Consider the following 18,416-nt stretch of genomic DNA (forward strand, 5'->3'; position numbering starts at 1 on the left):
ACAGCTCCAAGATTTCTGGTCTGGAACTGGAGGAGAGGCAGGGACAAAGCAGGGTTTGTTTATCTATTAAAAAATTAGATTTAAAAAGTTATGTCTGTGAGTGTTTCGCCTTCACGAATGGATATGCACCATGAGTGTGCCTGGTGCCTGTGGGTGTCAGAAGAGGGCATCAGATCTCCTGGAACTGGAGTTACAGGCAGTTGTGAGCTGACTTGTGGGTGTTGAGGATTGAACCTGGGTCCTCTGCAAGGACAATAGTGTCCTTAACCACTGATCCATCTGTCTAGCTTCAAAGCAAGTTTTCTAAGGAAAGATGAGAGGTTTGATCTGAGGCAGGGTGAATTGGAGACATCTGGCGGTCATGCAGATCGAGCTGACCTCTAAGTGGCTGATCATTCAGATCTGTGATCCTTTGATACTGGTGAACTTGAGTGTCTGTCTGACATTGTGGTGTGCTGATGGGCCTTTCCCACAGGCAGTAGCTGTAGCTGGGACTGTGCTTTGTGGAGGGTCTATTTCTGAGGTTTGGCTCCACCCCGCTCTCTGACAGAGTCTCACAAAAGTTTGGCTAGCTTCAAACTTTCTTTCTTTCTTTCTTTTTTTTTTTTTTTTTTTTAAGATTTATTTATTTATTTCTTGTATGTGGGTACACTGTAGCTGTCTTCAGACACACCAGAAGAGGGTATCAGATCCCATTACAGATGGTTGTGAGCCACCATGTGGTTGCTGGGAATCAAACGCAGGACCTCTGGAAGAGCAGACAGTGAATTCTCTTAACTGCTGAGCCATCTCTCCAGCCCTCGCCTCAAACTTTCTCAAACTTGGCTCCTGCAAAGGAGTCATCAGATGAGCTCAGGGGTGTGGACTAGGGAGAGAGCAGAAAGTCTGTGACTAGATCCTGGAGCTTTTGGGGAGGAGGGTGACACAAGGATCATTAACTGTGACAGTTGTGTGGAGGGCTGCTCCCTGGTAGTATCAGCCAGCCTTTTGTGTTAGAGCTGAGCATCTATCTTCTGAGTGTCCCAGCCAAAACCTGTGAGCTGATTGGCAGTAGTAGTACCCAAGAACTATCCCCCCCCCCCTTTTATTTTAGTAGAGACTCATTGTAGTCCTAGCTAGCCTGGAATTCATGGTGCAAACCAAGGTGATTCTTAGAAGAATGTGCTGGAGACACTGGCTTTGTTCTCAGTCCAGGTGGGCTCCTGTGGATTAGAATGGTGTTCAGTAAGCTTTTGCTGGACGTGAGTGTCGGCCTTTCCCCCACAGTTATAAACTGGAGGCTTCTACTCAGTTTCCAGAATTTGAATGAAGATCCTGTGTCATACCCTGTAAGAAGTCTATGGCAGAGATGAGTTTTAGCACCCATGGTGACTGAGTTGAGGTAGGAAGGTATGGGAGAGAGGTTGTAGGACTCAGAGGGTGCTGCCCATGCTGCTGGCCTGGGTGTGAGGTTAGAAAGCAAGGAGATCAGGGCTTGCTTGGCACAGGGCAGGGAAGGCTGGAGTAGGGTGTGGCTTTGAGAGCAAGGCCACTTGAGTGTAAAAATCAGAGAATTGGAAACTTCGAAAGTAGGAAAGAGGGCGGAGCCAGGGAACAATATCCCGTTAGCTTTCTGCTTCTCCTGGAGATGAGAAAGTAGATGCTTTGTGTATGACCATTTCTGTGTCAGTCTTATAAAAGTACCATTCATCACACTCACACACACACACACACACACACACACACACACACACACACTACACACGACCGATTCCATTTGGAGATCCTCAGGATCTTGTTCAACATTACCTTCCTTGACAGTGATAGAACCAGGCTGGTGACCTAGCTTGGCACAACTACAAAGACTGTGGTCTTTCCGCTACACCATGCGGTCACTGTGACCCCAGGCAATGGGACAATGGACAGTATCAGATGACCTTTCCAAGATCTCTTCCTAGCAGAAACATTCTCTACATCTCTGCTCCTTAGTCTCCTGCCTCCGCCCTTCATCCAACCGATAGTAACCCAGAGCTGTCTTCAGGGCTGGGAGAGGAGACCAGCTCTTCTGGTGCCGGCTGTGGTTACTCACATTAACCCTCTGTCGCTTGCCCACCTCCCTCCCACCCCAGCTTTGCTGGCAAGGAACCCCAGCCCAACCCCCACACACTGCCTCTGGCCGAGGGGCACTTCCCGGAATTAGCCACCGCAAACAGCTGGCTCCAGGAGGGGGGTCGAGGAGGCTAACAGTTTCCAGATGTGTCAAGGCACCAGGGCCTAGGAGGCCTGAGGTCTCCTCCTGTGGCTGGGAGCTGGGGAGGCTGGCCTCAGATCAGGACTTCAGCAATGCCAAGGCAGCTAGGCAGATCCTTGCATGCAACTGCAGGAAAGTTTGTGGGTACAGGGCAATGGGAATGTCCATCCTGCACCTGCAGGGACCGCTGGGGAAGCCCCTGAAGTCTCAGCAGCTCTTTGTGGCCTGGACGTAGCCCAAATAGTCTCTAACAAAATTAATAGCCATAACGATGCTCTCTCACATTCTTACTCGCTAGAGCGTGGTGGTTTAGAGTCAAATCCCAGATCAGCCTCCCACCAACTTGGGACCCTTACTGCCCAGGTCCCTCAGCCATAAAGTGGTTTCTATGCCATAATCTCAGTCTTAGGACTAAACTGGGGCTCGGGAGTGGCTGGGGGCAGGGCGTAGCTTGACCTATTGAGGGCTTATCAAGGATGCACCAAGTCCTGGGTTCGATCCCCAGCACTGGAGAAACCAGGCCACCACCCCCGAAATCCTAGCACTTTGTAGGTAGAAGAAAAACCAAAGGTTCAAGGTCATCTTCAGCTCCCTATGTACCATGGCTTGCTCTCCCCCTTTCTCTTTCCTTCTTTTGTGCATATGTGTGTGGGTTATGTGTGTGTGTCTCTCTGTGTGTGCTTGTGTATGGAGGCTAAAGGTTCTTTTTTTTCTTTCCTTTTCTCTCTCTCCCTCTTTTGTTTTTACTTCCTCGATTTACATTTAGCTGACTGCCCCCTCCCAATGACCCCCTCCCACACTTCTTCCCCCCCCCCTTCTCCTCTGAGTGGGTGGGACCCCCTGGGTATCACCTCACCCTGACACTTCAAGTCTCTGTGAGTCTAGGCACATCCTCTCCCACTGAGGCCAGACAAAGCAGTGCAGATAGAACATATCCCGTGTACAGGCAACAGCTTTTGGGATAACCCCTGCTCCTGTTGTTTGGGACCCACATGAGCACCAAGCTGCACATCTGTTCCATATGTGTGGGGAGGCCTAGGCCCAGGGGCTGCAGCTTCTTACAGGGAACCATTGTCAGTCTTCGGCCTTAGTGAGGCATGGCCTCTCAAATCCGAAGCTCACTGAAATGGCTAGCTGGTGGGATCCTGCCTCTGCTTTCTCAGGCTGGTCCATCCCTAACCCACCCATCACCTCCGCGATGCTCCTGGCGGCGCTATTGCTGGGTACCTATTCTCTCCAAGGCAATGTGACGTCATCACTGCAACTCTGGGCATTAACTCTTCACATCTTCATGTTTTAGGACAGGAAATTGAGGTTCATCTGTCCAGGTGTTCAGTTCAGAGCCATGACTTAAATGAACCCTCAAGCAGCACCCCCCCTCCGACCTCCATGTACTTTTCTACCAATTTCTCATGAGAAGAAGTCATGGGACTTTCTTGGGACTGAGGACATCACTTCTTGCTCTGCTCCTCTGAAGAGAGACTCTTTTTCAGAAGAAAGCTCAATAGCTTGGGGATCCAAAGGAGCCCCGGAAGAAGGAGGCAAGTGACTTCGAGGGGACAGTAGGGATAGATGAGTTTTAGAACATCTCAGGGGCAGAAGACAGGGGATGCAGATTTTGAGAGAAGTCCAGGATGTCCTAGGGTGCCCTCCAGGAACATCCAGGGCTCCTACAAACTGATGAGCAGGCTCTGCCGATTGCCCTGGCTCTGTGATTCTTGCTTTGCCAGCTGCCGCTCCTCCTCTGCACGTCTTCCTCTTGGCTGGGGAGGGTGGTGGAGGGTCTCCAGAATTCCCCTTTGTGGGAGGACAGGAGTCCAAGGAGGAGGAGAAGCCAGAGGAGGGTGGTGGGCAGGAGCCAGCCAGCAGGGAGGCCCGTCATTGGCCCAGCTCCCAGGGCCTGAGCCTGAAGACGGACCCGCCTGCCTCTCACCCTTCCCTCCCCTGCCCCCCAGGCTCCTTAGCTGCTGCGCCTGCCAGCTGGGCTCCTGCCAAATCAAACGGCTGCCAGTAGGAGAGGAAGAAGCATTTCCGAGCACAGAGGCCCCCGTGGGCTCTGCTGAAGCCTAGAATCCCCCTTTCTCACCGGCCAAGTGAAGAAGGGAATCGGCACACAACAGGCACGCACACTCCTGCACGGAGCCCCAAGGCCGCTCTGTAGACAGGCTGAGGGCCCAGAGGCAGCAGGGCTGGGGAATAGCTTGAAGCTGAGCCATGGTCGTGCCAGAAGGCAGGGGTTTGGGGAATTAGGTTTGGTTCCCTCCGAGATGGAGGATGTAAAATGGGTTGAATGTAAAGGTGGTGTCTCGGATTTGAGCGAGTGACCTTATTTGGAAATAATCGTTGTAGATGTTACTAAGGAGAGATGGGGTCATGTTAAACCGAGGTAGGACTCAGTCGGGTGAGTGCTTTGTAAGAAATGGATAGGAACACAAACAGATCCAAGGGTGAGGGTATGTGACCACACAGGTAAAGACAGGGACTGAAGAGCCTGGTTCTGTTGACCACAGGACTTTAGGATAATGTTTCTCTTGTCTAAAGCTGTGGTGTTGATGGCAACTTTACAGTAGCTGTGAGAAATGCATATCCAGAAATGAATAGTAACAAGAGGTGGGGCGGGGGATGGGGAAAGGGACGGGGGATGGGGAAGGTGGGGATTGCTGAGACAGCTTTGGAAAACAAGATGAAAAATATTCACCATTTGTTGAGCCACTATTCTCTGCCAGGGCCCCTTTGAGTATTTATGTTAACCCTCACAGTAACTCTGCCAGTATGAAAGATAATTCCAGCCTTGGGGTGAGGTTGGACCCATGGTGACTCCATCTTGTTAGGATTTAGGTTCTTCTGTCTCCCAAGACTGGTGTTTGTCCTCCTTAGAGGTAGCCATGTCAGATTTCATGTCAGATGACAGTTGCTTCAATTTGGAGGGATGCTCTCTTAATGTCTAAGAAGGCATTCATTACACTTTGCTGAGGTGGGGAGTGAGGAGAGGGTGCTACCCAGTTGCTTAGGAGTCTTCTCAAGTGATTGTCTTGGAGAATTAGTAATAACTTGATGTCTCTGAATCTTCGGGGTCATTGCTGATTGATGCTCTGTTTATACTTGAGCGGGAAAGGAGACATCCCTAGTCCTCTCAAAACCACTTCTACAACCACCATAGCTATTTGACTACCATCAGCATCATCACTACTAATCCCTCAATATCACCAGCATCCTAACATCTCCATGACCACATATCCAGACATAACATCTACTACTATCACCATGACCACCTCCACCATCATCACCATGACCACCTCCACTATCATTATCACAACCACTTCCATCATCATCACTATGACCACCTCCACCATCATCATGACCATTTCTACCATCATCACTGCCACCTCCATTCCTACCACTGTCACCATTATCATCTCTACTGTCACCACTGTCACTGACAACTCTCATATATCTACTTCATCACATCTGTCACATATAACATCTTTGTCTCACCGATGACATCACTTCTACCTATCCCATCATCTCCACCAAAACCACCACTATCTACATCCCCATCATCCCGAACACTCTCACTCCATCGCCTCCACCACCTACAGCATCCTCACACCATCAACTCCACCCATAGCATTACCACCACGTTGACTCCTAACATATCTACCATCATCACCACAGACACCGCTGAAACTACTAGAATGAGCTCAACCCATTCCTCTTGGTTCACATAACTTCTTCCATCTCTATCCCTACATATGGACTCCTCTCGTAAGCACTGCACCCTTGTGAGGTTGTGAGAAGTTACTCAGGGAAGAGTCTCATGGCAGCTGAGTAGAATTTAGGAGGAGGAGGGTGAGAAGGAGGAGTTGGGGTGTTCAGCTGACATTCGTGGATGGGGGCTGTCTTCCCCTAAGCTTTGTCAGGGAAAGAGATAGGCTAGTCTTGCTGGAGTAAACACACACTCAGTGGGACAAAGTGTGTCACAGGCGTGTGTTTGGGTGGGTGGAGGTTAACTAAGGAACACCCAGGCCATGGTGGTCTCTGGAGCATGTAGATTTTGGCAGGTCCCCGGTTCCTGGCCACCTGCCTGCCCCTGGTCATGGCAGTGAGATCATGAGAATGGTTGTACTGGGAGTACTGGGGACTAGGGAGGGAGACTCACCCGCCCTGGCTAGAGAGGAGGAAGGCCTCTCCCCTGGCTGACTCTACCACAGATGAAGTCAGAACACTGCATCCCTCGGGCTTCTCTCCCCTCCCCCTGTCTGCTCAGCTCCTCACAGGCTCAGGGGCCAGATGACCTGAGCCCTCTTTCCTAGGAGGTACCTTGCTGTCAGCCTCCCTGAGACCACAGGGCTGTAATTTAGGGTGGGGAGAGGACTGACCACAGGATTGGGGTGTCCTATGTCTCCACTCAGCTGGGTAGTCCCCCCCCCTACATTAGGCCAAGGGTGTGTGTGTGTGTGTGTGTGTGTGTGTGTGTGTGTGCGTGCGTGAGCTCTCGAGCACACATGCGCAAGTGTGCGCATATGTGCTCGCACATCTGAGAGTGACAGAATGTTCCAGAAGCTCAGGACACAGCTGTTCCCTGACCCTTCTCTCCAATCTCAGCTACCTACATTACTTTTAAGGACCAGGATCCAGACAGCTTGGAGCAGACCCTCTGCGGCTTTCCAGTCCCTAGAATGCCAGAATGCCTGGTTAATCCCATCATCCTCTAGGATCACACTTAAGAACCCCGGGAAGTAAGAAACAATGCTATCGTTGGATGTGCTTATCTCTGCATCAGGCGTGAGAGCCGGGCAGACAGGCTGGCGACTGGAGAGGCTGAAGGCCCACTGAGTCATGGAGACAGGAGAAAGGAGGGTGGGGTTACAGAGAGCCCGAAGAGGGGGTAGAGACTGCCACCCAGACTCCTGGAAAATAAGCTGGCAGAGCCATCATCCCCCCTTGGCCACTGTAACCCACTCCTGAGAAGATCCTCTCTTGTCTCAGGACACACTAACACATGAGTGACAGCCATATTTAATGAGCACATGATGCACATCAGACATTTTCTACGTCTTTTAACTGATGAATGAATGAATTAGTTAATTAATAAATTTTTGAGACAGGGTTTCATTATGTATCCCTGGCTGGCTTGGAATTCTCTATGTAGACCAAACTGGCCTTAAACTCACCTTCTGTTTCTGCTTCCTGGGGGGCTGGGGTTAAAGGTGTGTGCTACAATGCCAGGGTATTTATTTATTTATTTGTGTGTGTGTGTGTGTGTGTGTATGGTGTATGTGATTGCACACAGGGGTGCATGTACCCATGAGTGCACTTGTAGACGCCAGAGGCTGTTGTTGGATTCTCTCTTGCTTTTAGGCCAGGCAGACAGCTCAGTGGTAAGGGAACTTGCTATTATTCCAGAGGACAAAGGTTCCCCTTGGGAAGGAAGGTGAGAGGGTTGAAGACAATAGGCTGGAAGATCCTGGTGTGTCTGAAACGATTTCCAGGGGTTCCGCAACTGCAGCCTCTTTGTGCTCTATCAGAGGAACCGCAAGAGCATCTATCTGAGACAATAGCCAATTAGGGTCACCCAGGCGTGGAGGCCAGGAGACATCTCAAGTTCCCAACAACGCTGTACTTCCAAACATCTCCTGACTGGACACATAACTTCCTCAGGACCTGGAGAAGACTCTCTCCTCCAGCCCCTCAGAGTACCCAGGGGACTGCAAACACCTCAAATTATCGTTCAAACCGAGTTTTTCTTTCTCTCAAAGCCACACCCCAGATTGTCTTTTTATGCAGTGGATTCTATTTCCTAAATGCTTATGATGAGCTAGACCCTTGTGCCAAGGTAAGAAGCCAGAGACAGATAAACGCTAATCCTGCCCTAACTTGTCCACAGCCTGGTAAAGGTTACCCCAATATTCATTATTCCTCCCATCTTGTTGCTTTGGAGGATCCCAAAGGCGGGGAACGGAGGTAGGGAAAGGAAGATTCAGGTTGTGGCTAGTGGTGAGGTGGCTAATGGGAATTGGAAGAGCGGGACCCAAGAGAGGTTACTATGCTTTGAGATGCCTCTTTCTCAGTGGCTGGCTGACCACTCACGCAGAATGGTGGGTACCATTCTCCTAGGAGCCACTTCTCGAAGGATGAGCCTGTCTATCTGCTGAGACTCTGAGACCCTACTGCTCCAGACTGTGGGAAACAATGATCCTAGATAGAAGATTGTATTTTCGGGGCCCTTAACTGATGGCTTAGTGGTTAAGAGCACTGGCTGCTCTTGCAGAAGACCCAGGTTCTGTTCCCAGCATTTATATGCAGTTCACAACCATCTGTAACTCCAGTACCTGGGAATATGACCCCTCTTCTGATCTCCATGGGCACCACACATGAAGGCAGTACACAGACTTACATGCAGGCAGAATACTTACACCCATAGATTAATACAAAAAATATTAAAACAATAAAACCTTCTTTACACCTATTTTATGTGTGTCCTCTGCAAGAAGAACAAGCAGAGTGCTCGGTTTAACTGCTGAGTTATTTCTCCATCTCAAAACATTTCTTTTTAATTATGTGCATGTGTGCATCTGCGCATGCACTCACAAGTGCAGGTGCCCCCAGAGACCAGAAGAGGGTGCTGGATAATCCGGATCTGGAGTTACAAGTGAGTTGTAAACTGCCCTGGGGTAAGATGGTAAGGGAGAAACTAGAAGGTGAGTGTGGCCAAGTCTGGCTGTGTGATTTCTGCTGCACAGTTTGACCTGGGCAATGAAGGGTACAGGAATTTCATTCGAAATTTGAAGTTCAAGGCTGGGGATGTAGCTCAAGTTTACAAATGCTTGCTTAGCATATATAACCCCCATGTTCAACCTCTAGCCTCACATGGTTCAATCCTGTAATGCCAGCACTCAGAAGTGTAGGCTTAGGTTTTTTAAAACCCTACTTTTAGTAAGGGTTTTTCAAATGCTTCGAGTTTTTTTTTTTTTTTAAGCCCATCGTCCAGAGGTAGGGGAGAAAAGATGGTAAAAAGGGGGTGTGGACCTGTTTACAAGTAGTTCTTGGGGGTGATTTCAATTGTCAGCACACCAGCAGTCCAGTTTAGTAGTGTCAGGATAGCAAACACAAATCAGCAATGGTGGCACGATCTAGTGGAAATGGCCAGGTCTCTGCTGAATCAGCGACCAGAACCAACTGGGTGCCAGAAGTTCTCTGCTGTGCCGCCCAGTGAAGTGAGGATCAGCAAAGATGGAGACCGGAGACCAGGGAAGCGAACTGGCTGGCTATGCGGACAAACCATCGCCGTCCACTGAGTCCCGTGTCCTCCCATGGGTCTTGCTTCAGCAAAGTACCACTCTCTTCATCACATGACATATCCAGAAATTGCCACTTCACAGGAGGACCAGAAGTTCAAGGTTATGTTTAGCTACATAGTGAGTTCGAGGCCAACCTGGGATACTCGAAGCCCTTTCCCAGAATGCAACAGAAAATAAAAACAAATGAAGTAACAGGCTGTGCAGTTTGCTCACCCACTCAGTCATTAGTCACTAAGGTTTGTTGAGTGACTATTTCAGGCCCAGGGGAGCCAATGATGTAAAAACAGGTTCAGTTCTTGCTTTCTTGGACACAGTGTTCAAGTTGAATGAAAAAATAAAATTATTTAAAAAACAATTATTACATAAAAAGTGGCTTAGTTCCCAGTGAGAGACTCCCTGTTGGACTTGTGGGAATCTGGGAAGGCTTCCCTGAGGAAGTGACGTTAAAGCTGAGCCTGAAAGGATGATGGCAATGGGTCAGGAGCAACAGACTCCTACTGCCAAGAACTCTGCTCTTATGCCTCATAACCCAAAATGGCTTCTGTACCTCCAGCCATTACACCACAGTCTAGTCAGTGGAAAGGAGAAAAGAGGGCAGAGAAAGGATACACATTTTTGTGTGGAGGGTATCATGTCTGCTTAACTATCATTGCCTGGAGATTGATCACAATAACCCTGGCTAGTTACTGGAAGAATTTTTGTTTGTAGTAAACAGCAGGTTTAAGGTAGTTTTGACAAATATGTCTTTTTCTTCTGGGCAGCCATTGTCCTAGTTAGAATCAGCAGATATATTACTGGAGAAGGGGTGGGAGTTAAGAATCTCTGACAAAAAGAGTTCGCTGAGTAAACTTGGTGGTGACAGAGAGGAGAGTGTCCAAAAGAGGCCCTCAACCAGGCAGGATCTTTAGCATGGCTTTATGGCTCCAAGTTTCTGGGGGATGGGGTAATTACTCTGAAAAAGGACTGCACTTGGAACTAGGTGTGGTGGTCTCTGGGAGGCAGAGGCAGGTGGCTCTCCATGACTTCCAGGCCAGGCAAGGTGACATAATAAAGCTTTGTCTGGAAAAAAACAAACAACAATAACAACAGCCAAAACCAAAACAACCGGAGAGATTCAGTGAGTAGGATAGGTTAATGCACCCAAGAGTCAAAGGCCTATGAGCATCATAGATAGAAGGGACTAGACTCAGGAGACAGTTCCAGGCTGCAGATCAGTACTGGAAAGTGTAGGCCTGTTGATGGCAGCTGCACCTTTTATTGGGGTGAACAATCAGACCTGGGTGCTAGGAGAAAAGTGGGGTAGACATGTACTATAACCGTAGGAACCCAGGAAGACAGCCACCCTCATTTCGTGACTTCCTGTCTTTGGTGTCCCTTTGGGGATGCTGCGTCTCTGTCTCGTGGCCTGAAAAGTCATATGGTCTTCTCTCCCATACCAGAGTTTGGGGGTGGGGTGGGGTGGGTCCATTCCTACAGACTCATTTTACCTGGGCTTCCATTCCACGTTCATGGAATAGGAAAGGGATCTGAACTGGGGGGTGAAATGGGGGGGGTCAGCCTAGGCTTAGACTTTGACTATCATAATCTGGGACAGAGAGGCCTTTGGAGCAGAGTCAAGTCAAGTCTACCCTGTTCCCAAGTGTGTCCCAGCCTCCCAGTCTACCCTCTGATGTAGCTCAATATTTTCCCAATATGTTCTTTCTTGTTTGCTTATGGGGCTACAGTTGGTGTCTGTTACTTGCAGACAAAATGAGCCAGCAAAGGAAACTCAGCTGCTTAGGGCTTCAGCTGGAGGGGGTGCTGGGGAGGAGGAGTGGAGGAATGACACGGGACTGGGGAAGGGGCCTTTGAAAAGGAACCGAGGCAGTATATCCTGAAGGAAGAAGTGACCAGCGATGCCAATTTTTATTTTAAAAATGTCCCACATGTCTATATAAGATCAGGAACTGAAACCAGGGAGACAGAGTCATTAGCAATGATTTACACTGGCAGTTTGGGGCGGCTTTGAAAGATCTTAGTTCCAAAGAACAGGAACTCAACTCATATGTGGCGGAGACAAGAATAGGGGCCAGTGTATGTGTGTGTGTTTATTGGTTTCTGCCACCAAGAAGTTCAGGGGTGGGTCTGTCCTTGGCACAGCCCGGACAATGTGTCGTCAGGACTTTGGCCTCTTGTCCTGTGCGGACTTCCTTCTTTGGTATAATGTCCCCCAGGCAAATCTCCTAACAGCTCCTCCTTATACACACCACACACACACACACACACACACACACACACACACACACACACACACACACCTGTTCAGCAGCTTCAGAATGAAAAGCTATTATTTGTTCCTAGTGGCTTCAGGAAAATCCCGGGACTGCCTTTGATTGGGCCAGGGTTGGTCATATGTCCTTTCTGAGCCAGTCACTGTGGTCCAAATGTGCTGACGCTTGAATGGCCAGGTGTAAATCCTGTGTCGTGACATCCTCCCCCCCCCCCCCATGAAGGCGGAGTCAGCTCCATTTAAGTTTCTTTTATTGAGGGTGAGTCCCAGGCATGAAAATGGAATTTGTAGGTTTCCAAGGGAGAGTTCAAGGACAGCAACATGTAGATGACAGGGCCATTTCTGAAGGGCATGGGCAAGGCCTACTGAGTCACCCTTCCCAAAGCAGTGAGCACTGGGCAGATAAGACTTTGAAGACTAGTGGTGGCCTTGGGACAAGCTAGCGGGGGGTGGGGGGTGGGGGTGGGGGGAAGCATCACAGTTGGTGGTGGCTTAGTGGTTTTCAAGCTGAGACTTGCCATCTGCTTTATTATTATTATTTATTATTATTTGATAAAAATGTCTGTGCCTCAGTTTCTCATCTGGGCACTGAACTGATACAGGGATGGTGTTTATTTCTTAGGGATCATCTGCCATAAGGGGTTGGCTCCCTCCCTGGGAAAGGCAATGAAGGTTTGCTGTAGTGTGGTGGTCTTGAGCTTCCAAGTTTGACTGCCCTTGATGAGGATCCAGCAGTCTGTCTGAGTCCTGTGTCCTCATATCCCTAACACTGGCCCCAGAACTCAGGAACATGTTGCCTTACAAAGGCAACATTCTGCCTTCATTCCACCTTTAGGGATGGAAGGAAGAAGGGGGACCCTGTTGGTGGGGTGTGGTCATAGGGGAATCCTACAGAGCTGGGTCAAAGCTAGCCAGGGAGCATGACAGAAAGGCAGTGGAGAGGGGACAGGAGGGCCAGACCTTCTTGCCAGATGGCTGATTTTGGCCAGAGCCAGCAGGGGTCACTGCAGATCTAAGTAAGTTTGGGAAGGTATCTGGGCCTCCCAGGGCCTCTTGCATCATCGTTACCTGTCTGCAGGGCCGGTTCTCGGCAGGTGCCTGAGGTTTGGCTCTTATGGTTGGCAGCGACTATCTTGGTCATCTGGCCCTGGTGCCCTTCTAGGCCTCCATAGCTGCCTGAGCTCTGACCTCTCAGCCTACGGGATCCCAGCTTCTAAGAGTACCTCGGAAGTCTCTAGGGAAGCATAGGACACCTCGGTCCAAGGCATCTCTTGTTCTGGTGTAGCATGTTGGTGACCATGTAAAGGAAATGTGTAAACCATGTTTTTAATCAAGGATCCCTGGGTTTATTTGCACCCGTTTGCCACTAATGCCTAGTGAAACACCAGTTTACAGTCCTGTCTCGGTTAGAGGGAACATGGGTTCGGGGGCGGTCCATGTATCCACTGTGCCCCTCCCCCACTTATTATGAAGTAGAACGAAACATGTTTGCTATAAGATAATGGAAAGAAAACGTGGGTAGAAATGATGGAATTGCATTCCAATAAAAAAATTTTTTTTTTTTTTTAAAAAGTGCCCAGAAAAACAAATACCTTCCCTCCCCCACTAAGGTTGATAAAGGAGTTTAGTTCTTATGGAAGAGTTCCAACAGAAAAGGTCCCTCTTAGGTGAGATGGCTCAGAGAGCAGTGGGGCTTCATGCCAGACCTGAGCAATTGAAGGTCCAGACCCAGTCAGTACACACAGGACGGGAGAGAACTGACCAGATTAAAACTAATGAGTGTAACAAAAGAAGAAAAGGCTTGTTCAGAAGTTCTCTCATCTAACCCCCTGTCTCCGCTTTCATCAAGAAAGAGGGGTTGGTAGGCGGTCCAGCGAGCTGACTGGCACTGAACCATCGTGGTGGAAGGAAGGAAGCAGGTTCCCAGATGTGAGTTCCTGAGGTCCCACTGCAAGCCACTGGGAGAACTCTCAGCCCCTGGCTCCTAGCCAGGAGCCTTCCCCCTGCCCCCTCCAAACATACACTCTCTACCGGTCCATCCCCCAGGTCTAGATGCCAAGAGTCTGGAATAGAGCCTGTACCTTCCACACACAAGGCTGCGGTTTCCTCTGTGTGACCCGCAGGCTACCCGGAGGGTGTGGGTGTCGAGCGCGCGCACCAACGTTGTGTAACAAGCTCCCGGCTTGTGTGCACGCGCTGTGTAACCTGATGCAACAGGGAAGTTGCGGTCCCGTGAGCTGGGGTGTGGGTGCTTGGCTGTTGACCAAACCACAAGGACTATTTGACTTACGGCTGTGGAGGAGGCTGCTTTTGGGGGTCGTGGAGCTGTCTACGTCAAGGCCTGTCTGCTTGCGTTGCCCACATCCTGGTCGCTGTGGGCACCGGACTAGGAATGGGGCTGCCTGGTCAGGTGGTGTTGGGGAGAGGCTAGTAGACAAGGGATGGTCCCATGTTAGAATGCCGTTGTGACAGGGTGGAGAACAGGCTGACTTCCGCCCTGCCCTCGGTGTTTTCCAAGAGCTAACTTCTCCCCTGCCAGTCCCATCCATCTGTCCCGCAGTCCTAAACCTCTTATCTCAGATTCAAGTCTTTCTTCTACGCAGAAGTATTTGTCTTTCCTCCCTCTACCTACCTGAGGCCTACATCCCTGCTTCCATGCGGACTAGGCTTCCCCCGCACACCCATGTGTGAAACGGAATGGGTGGGGGGAGGTTAAAGGGCAACGGCTAATGTAGCCTGCCCAGTTTCTCTAACCCTGTCAACCCGCTGCCGTTTTGAACATAGTGCCTAAGAAGATGTACATCCTTTTTACCTCCCTGGGCCCATCTGGAAGGGAGAGCCTTTGTCCTCCCTCCACTGGGCTGACGAAAGGGTCGTTCAGGGACGTGGAACTAAAGGGTCCAGGAAGGAATACGGATGAGAGTTGCCCTTGCTTTTTTTTTTGTCCCCAACCTGTATCTCATGGATGCCGAAGGCACTTTGGAGAGCCAGGGCCCTGAAAGGATGGATGACTAAGAAAAGCGGGCACTGTCTTGTCTGCGCTGTGCCGGGTGAGGGGGTGGGTCCATGCGTGTATCTTTGATGAAAAGAGGTGGGGTTTATGTGTTTTGTATTCTATTTGTTTATTTTTTATTAGTGTGTATTTGTGTGTGCGTTTGATATGTGTGGTGTGAATGTCCCACAGCATAAAGGTCAGAGGACCTCCTGTCTCCGTCTCCCAACTGCTGGGATTACATACCATGCTTGGTTTATGTGGTGTTAGGGATTGAACCCAGGATTTCCCTAATGCCAGGCAAGCTCTCAATTCATCCCAGCTCCATCCATAGAGGTTTGTGTCTGTTTTTAACCCTTTCCCGCCTACTCCATTCCTGAAAGAGATGCTTTCCTTGCGGGTGGCCAGTGGGTACCAGAGATGCAGGGCTAGATAAGGGGGAGGGAATCTGTGTCCAGCCTCTCTTTTTTCTCTGGCTGAGTGGCACCTGGCACTGTGATGCTCCTCTTTGGGCTTCCAGGAAGACTTGGGTCTCCACTACTTTTTTTCTGCACTGTCTGGGTGTTGATGACCTGCCTATGTGCCTACTTAGAATAACTGTGTCAACCCTCACATACAGACACAGCCAGGCAGACAAGGAATTATCATAACAAACAGAAGCCCAGAGAGGGGAGGTACTGAGCTCAAATGGAAATGGCCGATGTAGTCCAGCCACGCCTATCTTATCAGCCTCGAAGATGAGCCTGTAGGTCTGGATCATAAAAACAGAGACCTATTTATGTCCTTATGTGCTCCACATCTGTCTCCCAGATGGCCGGGCACACTGCTGGATCGATGGGAATGTTGTTGTGTAGATTACATGGGTTGAGACTTCAACTTATTTACGTCCTCAAAGCCTCTGCTGGAGCTTTTGAGGCTTTAGATAAATGTTTTTGCAAAGGATGAGCCACTCAGGAGTCATTGAGATGGTTCAGTGCGTGAAGGCGAAGGCGGCTTGCCATCCAGCCTAATGACCTGGGTTCAGTTCCTGGAACCCACATGGTAGAGGAGAGAACTGATTCCTGCAAGTTAACCTCTGATCTCCATCCATGTGCTGTGTCACGCATGCCTTCATGCATGTGCACACACATATACAATAAATCAAGATGAAAAGAGTATTAAGGGGGAAAAAAAAGAATGGCTGATCCATTGGGTGGAGATATCCCCAGGGCTTGGTTTGGGATTGTTCATTATCTGCTCCACAAGACCTGGCTCAGCTACAGTGTTCATAGACTCTGGGATCTAGTGCCAGGCCTTCAGCCAGGGGAGATGCGGAAGACTTCTCAGTCTGTGCTGCGGCCTCCGTGTGATCTAGAATGTGGGCACAAGGTAGTTACCTGGGAGAAAAGAATGAGAGAAAGATCGGAAACTAAATAACTCCTGGAAGCGACTCTGTGAATAATTTCTTTGTATCCAAATGCAGGCAACAGAAGCCAGAAACAGAGCGCCTGTGTGTGGCCTAGAGGAGTGCTTTAGTGCAGTTTACTAAGTCATCTGAGTCATCGCAGGAGGGAAGCAGGGAGCTGAAGTTCCTTGAAGGATGGCCCAGGCCATAATTTCTGTTGTCATTTCGGCCCCTAGTGATCTGGAGCAGGATCTGATGTGTTTGATGACTGACTCTCTGACAGAGCAAACAAATTAGCACTAAGGTGCATGATAGCAGGCAGAAAGAGCGGCCACCACAAGAGCCTGAAGCTCTGATAGACCAGACCAGTGAGGCAGAGTTTAAGGCTGGATCCAGGAGCAGATTTCAGAGAAAGAAGGCAAGTGTCTGTCGAAAGACCTGGAACTGGATTCCCACAATTCTTTGTAGAGGATCTGTAGGGACATCTGTGTTTATGGGTCCACAATTATTATAAGCTCCATTCTCTTTGAGCTCTTTCTGTTTGTTTGTTTGTTTGTTTTTGAAGCATGGTTTCTCTATGTAGCCTTGGCTGTCCTGGAATTCACTCTGTAGACCAGGATGGCCTCAAACTCAGAGATCTGCCTGCTTCTGCCTCCTAAGTGTTGGGATCAAAGGCTTGTGCTACCGCTACGGGCCTTGTCTGAGCTCTTTACATAGATTTATCTTTCCAGAAACACATGAAGCATCGGTATCGTTTCCAGTGTTAAAGAAGACAGCCCAAGACACAGGTTATGTGGACTGCCTGAGGTTACATAGAGCAAAAAAAAAAAAAAAAAAAAAAAAAAAAAGCAAGCACAAAGTTGTTCTGGCTCCCTGGGGAGAACAGTGCAGCTCACAGTGTGCATAGAAAAAGGGGCTTGGTGTTTGGTTTTTGCTCTGTTTGTGTCCCCTTTTCTGGCTACTTCATTTTTAAGACAAGGAACATAAATTGAATATATTATCATCATTATTATTGTAATTGTCTTCTCTCCCCACCCCCTTCTTGGTTGTAGTAGTTGTATATTCGTGCACAATGACATGTGATGCATGTGAGAAGCCAGAGGGAAAACTTCCAGAGTTGGTTCTCTGTTTCCACCCTGGGAATTCTGGGGGTCAGACTCAGGTTGTCAGGCCGGGGTAAGCACCTTTACCCTCCGAGCCATCTCTGCATTTGCTATGTCAGGAGACTGAAGTCAGGGGGCTTTTCACGTTGTAAAGGGTTACCGAACTCTGCTAATGGGATTTTCCTCCTCCTCACCATGAATCAGCAGCACCCTTACCATGATCCTCACCCTGATCATCTCCAGATCTGGCTCTTTGCCACTGACATGCCAGGCAGGGCCAAAGCCAAGGAGTCCTTATACAAACAGACTTGGGCTAGTCTTTGGGTCTGGCCTCCCCTTATCTCCCATTTCTATTTTTCTCTTCTAAGCCTTGACTCACCTCCAGCTCCATCTCTTTTTTTACCTTAACTGTTTCGAAAGTCTCCCTTGTAGGACTCCCAGCCTCTGGGCTTTCTCTCTCCCCAAATTGACTAATTCACTTAATGCATAAAGCAAACTTATAAATCAAAGTTGCTCTTCTGCCTTTATGCCAAGCACAGACTCTTTCTGTGGGAGGCCTTGATAACAGGGTCCCTGGAAACACCTGTTTCCCAGCAACTCCCAGTGCGTTCTAGGCAGCCCAGGGGCTGCATTTCCTGTAACAGGGAGTGTTTTTGTGTCTGACATTTGCCTGTGCTGTTCCCTCTGCCTCCCAGGCTCTTCCCCACCCCATCAACACAGCGAATGCCTCCTCACCCCTTTAACCACATGGGAGGGAACAAAACACAAAACAAACAAACAAAACCCCAGTATAAGTCCCTTTCTCAGGGTTTACAAAAGTGTTGTGTGTTCATTGTAAACAGGACAAACAGTATAGAATGTGCTAGGGAATGATGGGGAAAGGTTTCCTCCTCCCATTGCTTCAACAGCTGGAGACAACTGGTGTCAGAGCACCACTATTATAGTCGTGAACGCGAGCCTCTGTGCATGGATACTCATATGCTTTTAAATATGTGTAAATACACACACACACACACACACACACACACACACAAAGAGGTCACCATGCTTTTTGTCCTAAATGAAGCATTTTGACATCTTTTCCTGGAGAGGAAAACAAACAAACAGATTGACATGGTAATTTTTCAGTCTTCAAAA

At 49.2% G+C, this 18,416-nt stretch overlaps 1 protein-coding gene across 1 annotated transcript in view; it reads left to right on the plus strand.

The window, feature by feature from the left end:
- Positions 1-5,494: 5,494 nt before the first annotated feature.
- Positions 5,495-18,416, plus strand: part of VEGFA (vascular endothelial growth factor A) — a gene marked incomplete at its 5' end in the record, with an annotated part of 65,848 nt that continues 52,926 nt past the window's right edge. The window contains one exon of the mRNA XM_080917450.1: positions 5,495-5,662. Within this exon, the coding sequence (XP_080773576.1) occupies positions 5,495-5,662 (168 nt within the window). The remainder of the gene's footprint in view (positions 5,663-18,416) is intronic.

The sequence above is a fragment of the Micromys minutus genome (genome assembly GCF_963924665.1).
Source record: "Micromys minutus genome assembly, chromosome: 5".
Lineage (NCBI taxonomy): Eukaryota > Metazoa > Chordata > Mammalia > Rodentia > Muridae > Micromys > Micromys minutus.